The sequence below is a fragment of the Cebus imitator genome, unplaced genomic scaffold, assembly GCF_001604975.1.
Source record: "Cebus imitator isolate Cc_AM_T3 unplaced genomic scaffold, Cebus_imitator-1.0 Scaffold212, whole genome shotgun sequence".
Classification (NCBI taxonomy): Eukaryota; Metazoa; Chordata; class Mammalia; order Primates; family Cebidae; genus Cebus; species Cebus imitator.
In genome coordinates this window covers 2227277-2233841 of record NW_016107527.1, presented here as the reverse complement: position 1 = coordinate 2233841, position 6565 = coordinate 2227277, and the positions used below count along the sequence as shown (strand labels likewise).

Sequence of the window (6565 nt, the reverse complement as noted above, 5' to 3'; positions counted from 1 at the left end):
TGCAATGGCGCGATCTTGGCTCACCGCAACCTCCGCCTCCTGGGTTCAGGCAATTCTCCTGCCTCAGCCTCCTGAGTAGCTGGGATTACAGGCATGTGCCACCATGCCCAGCTAATTTTTTGTAGCTTTAGTGGAGACGGGGTTTCACCATGTTGACCATGATGGTCTCGATCTCTTGACCTCGTGATCCACCCGCCTCGGCCTCCCAAAGTGCTGGGATTACAGGCTTGAGTGGTGACTGTTTTAGAAGATTTTTAACATACTCTGCCCAGATCTGTCATAGGAATCACTATCTATGGTAGTTATAGCCCTACAAAATACATTTCTTAAATAATAAGACTTGAGAGTCAAAATTACTCCTTGATCCATGGACTGTGGAATGGATGTTATGTTAATAGGCATGAAAACAACATTAAACTCATTGTATGTCTCCATCAGAGCTCTTCGGTGACCAGGTGCATTGTCAATGAACAGTAATATTTTGAAAGGATTTTTTTTTTTCCAGCAGTAGGTCTTAATAGTGGACTTAAAATATTCAGTGATCCATGTAAACAGGCTTTCTTGTTCTATTTATAGATCACAGTAGAATTAGCATAATTCTTAAGGGTGATAGGAATTTCAGAATGGTATAAATGATCATTGGCTTGAACTTAAAAGTCATCAGCTCCATTAATCCCTAAGAAGAATTAGACTGTTCTTTAAAGCTTTGAAGCCCAGTATTGATTTCTCCTCTCTAGCTATGGTAGTTCTAGATGGCATCTTCTTCCAATAGAAGGCTGTTTTTTTCCTGAATTGAACGTCTGTTATTAGTATAGACATCTTCATCGATTATCTTAGCTAGGTCTTCTGGATAACTTGCTGCAGGTTCTCCATCATCACATGCTGGCTCACTTTGCATTTTTGTGTTATGGAGACAGCTTCTTTCCTTAAATCCCATGAACCAGCCTCTGCTAGCTTCATACTTCTGCAGCTTTCTCATCTCTCTCAGCCTTTGTAAAATTGAAGAGAGTTAGGACCTTTTTCTGAATTAGGCTTTGCTTTAAGGGCATGTTATAACTGATTTGAACTTCTATTCAGGTCACTAAAACTTTCTCAGCAATTTGTGCTCTTATCATTTGTGTGTTCACTTGAGTAGCACTTTTACTTTCCTCAGAAACTTTTTCTTTGCATTCACATTTGGTTGTTTGGCGCAAAAGGCCTAGCTTTTGGTCTGTTTCAGCTTTCCACATGCCTTCCTCATTAAGCTTAATCATTTCTAGCTTTTGATTTTAAGTGAGAGATGGGCAGCTCTTCTTTTCACTTGAATACTTAAAGGTCATTATAGGGTTATTAATTGGCCTAATTTTAATATGGTTATGCCTCAAGGAATAGAGAATCTCAAGGAAAAGGGAGAGAGACTGGGAAATGGCCAGTCACTGGAGCAGTCAGAACACACACAACATTTATCAATTAAGTTTGCCATCTTATATTTGTGTGGGTTGTAGTGCCCCAAAACAATCTTTGAAGTAGTAACTTCAAAGATCATTAATCACAGGTCACCGTAACAGATATGATAATAATGAAAAAGCTCAAAATATTGTGAGAATGACCAAAATATGACACAGAGATACAAAGTGAGCACATGCTATTGAAAAAATGGTTCCAGTAGACTTGTTTGATGGTAGAGTTGACACAAACTTACATTATGTAAAAAGCGCCGTATCTCCAAAGTGCAATAAAGTGACATACAATAAAATGAGATGTGCCTATTAATAAATGTGCAAAGTATCTGCATGAGGAAAGGAAAGGAATGCTGGCTATTCAACTGGAGGTTTGCTTATCTTTAACATAAAACTTTTTTTTTCAAGATAAACAATTCAAATATGGATCTAAAATTCTGAAAAAAAAAGTAGCAAAAACAAAAACTGAAAAAAAATTAAAATGAAGACTCCTTTCTTGCTACAGAAATCCTTATTTGAATTTCAACCTTTTTTCTTGTATCAGTAATTTTTATATATAATTTAAATCATACTGTGTATATTTTTCCATTGTATGTAGTTTTTTGTTTGGTTTTGTTTTGTTTTTGAGACAGAGCTTTGCTCTTGTTGCCCTGGCTGGAGTGCAATGGCACCATCTTGGCTCACTGCAACCTCTGCCTCCCGGGTTCAAGTGATTCTCCTGCCTCAGCCTCCCAAGTAGCAGGGATTACAGGCATCTGCCACCATGCCTGGCTAATTTTGTATTTTTAGTAGAGATGGAATTTCTCCACGTTGGTCAGGCTGGTCGTGAACTTCCGACCTCAGGTGATCCACCCATCTCAGCATCCCAAAGTGCTGGGATTATAGGTGTGAGCCACCACGCCCGGCCTGTATGTAGTTTTTATAATCATTTTAATGAATGAATATAGCATTATGAATTCATTCTTATTTGGCATTTGGGTTGAATATTTAGTAGTTATGTACAGTATGTTCACATGTTGAGGCAAATATGTCATGAGTTGTTTTGAATCTTGGGTAATTGAGGGGCATTTCAGTGGAGATACCTAACAGAGAAGCAGTATTGGTTAGTGATTAAGAGCCACACTGCTCTAATTAAAATCTCTTCTTCCATTTATTAGCCATCTGACTTTGGGCAATTTACTTAGTCTCTATGACTTGGTTCCCTCATGTGTAAAATGTGAATAATGCTAGCATGAACCATATATATTTTTGTTGAGTATTATTGAGTCAGTTTTTGTGCTCTAAATCTCTTTTTACTCAATGTTTTACTAGGTTTCAAATTCATTCAAAAAGTAATTTGTTATAAAAGTAACACACACATGTACATATATATACAAACACACACATATATATTCCTTGAGACACAACCATACATATATAAATATATATATATATAACCATATAAATATATATATATAACCATATAAATATATATATATAACCATATAAATATATAATAACCATATAAATATATATATATATATATATATATATATATATATATATATATATATATATATATTTCCCCCCACTCCACCAGGAAAGAGTCTTGCTCTGTTGCCCAGGCTGGAGTGCAGGGCTGCCATCTCTGCTCACTGCAACCTCCACTTCTTGAGTTTAAGTGATTCTCCTGCCTTAGCTTCTGGAGTAGCTGCGATTGCAGGCGTATACCACCAAGCTCAGCTAATTTTTCTATTTTCATTAGAGATGGGGTTTCACCATGTTGGTCAGACTGGTCTCAAACTCCTGACCTTATGATTTGCCCGCCTTGGCCTCCCGAAGTGCTGGGATTACAGACTTGAGCCACCGTGCCTGGCCAAGTAACACCTACATGTTAATAAATGATAATGCTAAGTGATAAATAGTGCTGGGGGAAAAGATTTTAACGCTCCAAAATATGTCTCTGGTTGTGTCATATCAAGTATTGGAGACAGATGGTTATGATTGGTTTGAGTGGTTGATGATGGGGACTTGATAACTTGGGCTGCATTGGTCTTTTTGGCACCCTTTGAATCATTGTTTTAGTTTGTGTAGAAAAGAGAGCATTGTCAAAGCATTCAGAAGATCTGCATTTTAGTTCTGCTTCTTTCTGATTTTTTTTTTCTTTATCTTGGATCTTGAGTGCTTTCTGATTTTTTTTTTCCTCCTTAAACTTGCATCTTGAGGACTTTCTGATTTTTGTTAACAGTACAATGGTGGGTTGGGCATGGTTGCTCAGACCTATAACCCCAGCACTTTGGGAGGCAGAGGTGCCCAGATCATTTGAGCTCAGGAGTTTGAGACCATCCTGGGCAATATGGTGAAATCCTGTCTCTACCAAAAATACAAAAAAGTAGCCAGGTGTCGTGGTGTGCGCCTATTGTCCCAGCTACTTGGGTGGCTGAGGTGGGAGGATCACTGGAGCCTGGGAGGTAGAGGTTGCAGTGAGTTGAGATTGCACCACTGCACTCCAGCCTGGGTGACAGAGCAAGACTCCAGCCTGGGTGACAGAGCAAGACTCCAGCCTGGGTGACAGAGCAAGACAAAAAAACAAAACAGTACAATGTTGAACAAGTCACTTCCTGCTTTAAATCTGTTTTCTTCTCTACAGTGATAACGTCCATCTTACCTGTCTTAGAGATGTCATTTTGATTAAGTAAGATGTTTTGTGAAGGTGACTTGAAGACGTTATAAAGCACTGTATACATTTTATTAAAGTGACTAAAAATGAGAGAAATGAATATATAGAGATTTTGATACAGAGGTATAGTCTTTGATAAAGGATATTGTTACTGCTGTTATTTTTGTAAAGACATCTACTTTTCTTATGTGTAAAGGTTTAGATTATTAAATGGCTTATGAACATATTATTAATGTCTGCTTTGTTTTTTTTTCCCCCTTCTGTTTGTGTTCCAGACTCCTGGGAGAGTTGGCTCTCAAGGTTCTGATTTAGATTCGTCAGCAACTCCTGTAAACACAGTAGATGTCAATAATGAAAGCTCTTCAGAGGTATGAAAATAATAACTTGGAAATAAAATTCAATATTATTTAAGACAAAATGAGCAAATATGTGGTGTAATGATTGGTGACTTAAAGTTGCCTTTTATAGAAAAAGTTCTCATAATTTTTCTTATAAATTGGAATGTAACTTGTGAAACATACTTGTAGCTAACCTGTGCCTAGTTGTGAGACTGAGAAAGTGTATATTAAGACTCTGAAAAATAGTATTGCCAATTTGTCTTTAATGCTAATGTTATCTCACGGAAGATTTTAAAAAGTCTGTTTATGAAGAATTACAGATTAATTAGTATCTATGTGTGTATACCGTCATGAACTGCTGCACTAAGGAAAAATTGGGTTATCTATAAAATTGACATATTATTTACTGTCTTCATTTATGGCTTTGTAAGGACTTTTGTCTTTGATATTAAAGACATTATATTATATTAAATATAAATGCATTATATTAAAAATGGAATATTTGTAAATAAGTAAAAAAGAACCCTCAAATTTGGAAAAGTCAGCCTTAATTGCATTATTATTATATTAATTAATTTATTTATTTGAGACAGAGTCTCACTCGTGTCATCTAGGCTGGAGTGCGATAGCACAATCTCAGCTCACTGTAACCTCCGCCTCCCAGGTTCAAGTGATTCTCCTCCCTCAGCCTCCCAGGTAGCTGGGATTACAGGTGTGAGCCTCCACACCTGGCTAATTTTTATATTTTTAGTTGAGACAGGGTTTCACTATGTTGGCTGAGCTGATCTCGAACTCCTGACCTCATGATCTATATGCCTTGGCTTCCCAAAGTGTTGGGATTACAGGTGTGAGCCACCGTGCCCCGCCCTATTATTTTTAATGACTAAGTAACATTTGATGATTATAGAAAAAGGAGATAAGGAATGTGAAGGACATAACACTCACCCATAATACTGCCACTAAGAGATCAAGACACTCACATTTTGCTCTGACACTTTTTGTCAGTTGCCCCTTTGAAGTCCTAGCTGTAGTCTTTACCCAATCTTTTTTTCTCTGCCATCCTTTTCTCCACCTCTTAGTTGATGAGTCTGTGTATTGTGCATATGTTTCTGGATATGTCCTCTTTCTGTCCATTCGTCATTCTGTTTTGTCTCTCTGATCATCTGTTTATTATTTATCTCTATGTGTATGTATGTTAACCATAGTAAGATTTTACAAATTTGTGAGAGGGGAGGAAAAGTATTAGCTGGACTTCATTAAGAAAAAGTTTAAGGAAATGTCTTTAAGAAAAATGTTCCAAACTGTGTTCATGATATGATGAACTCAAAGTGCTGAGTTATAACCCAGGAAAGGAATCTAGTAATAATTGAGTTGGCCTCAGTCAGGCCAACACCAAAAAACATCTCCAATGGGTATGATACTGGGCAGTGCTGGGCAATACTGATAATATTGTATTAGTAGGATTAAAACTTCCTACTTTCTAAGATAGCTATTTTGTACCTTCTTTGTTTTCAAATCTCTCTGTCTCTTCTTTTTAACCTTCTCTCAGTCACCTTACATATAACTGAGAAAATAGGAACGATTACATAAAAGTTCTTATTTTATCATACCTATACCATACCTGATTTACTTTAATACATTGAAGACAAGTCCTTTTTATCAAATTTCAATCCTTTCTCTTATTCTCTGGATTCCATTGTTTCTTATTTTTGATTTATCCTCTCTCCCTCCTGCTTTCCCTCCTGCTACTTCACTTTTTACCTCTACTTCATGTAATTCCCAATAATATACAAATTTGTTCAGTGTGGTTCATATGAAAACAAACAAGAAAAGAACACCAAAAAATCAAAAATGAAAAAACCAAAACCAAAAACTCTTTCTTTGATTTGAAATTCCCCCTTCAGGTACCATCTGTTATTTGCTTTCCTTCAGAGCCAAACTTCTCTAATATGCCATTTACAGTCACTGGCTTCATATCCTGTCTACTTAGTTCTGTTATATCTTTTTGGTGAATCGATGTTTAATAGTAATGGAATAACCCCAGTAGTGGAATAACCCTAGTATTTTGTCTGACTTTCGCTCTCTCTTTTCTTTCTCTCTCTCTCTTTCTTTCCCCCTCTCCTTCCCTC

The 6565-nt window shown here is 36.8% G+C and overlaps 1 protein-coding gene across 3 annotated transcripts in view; it reads left to right on the top strand.

Moving 5' to 3' along the window:
* EEA1 (early endosome antigen 1) overlaps positions 1 to 6565 on the top strand; it is a 156571-nt gene that overhangs the window by 34981 nt on the left and 115025 nt on the right. For all 3 annotated transcript variants that reach the window (XM_037745758.1, XM_017548612.2, XM_037745757.1), the window contains exon 2: positions 4374 to 4466. In XM_037745758.1, coding sequence (XP_037601686.1) covers positions 4374 to 4466 — 93 coding nt within the window. The remainder of the gene's footprint in view (positions 1 to 4373; positions 4467 to 6565) is intronic.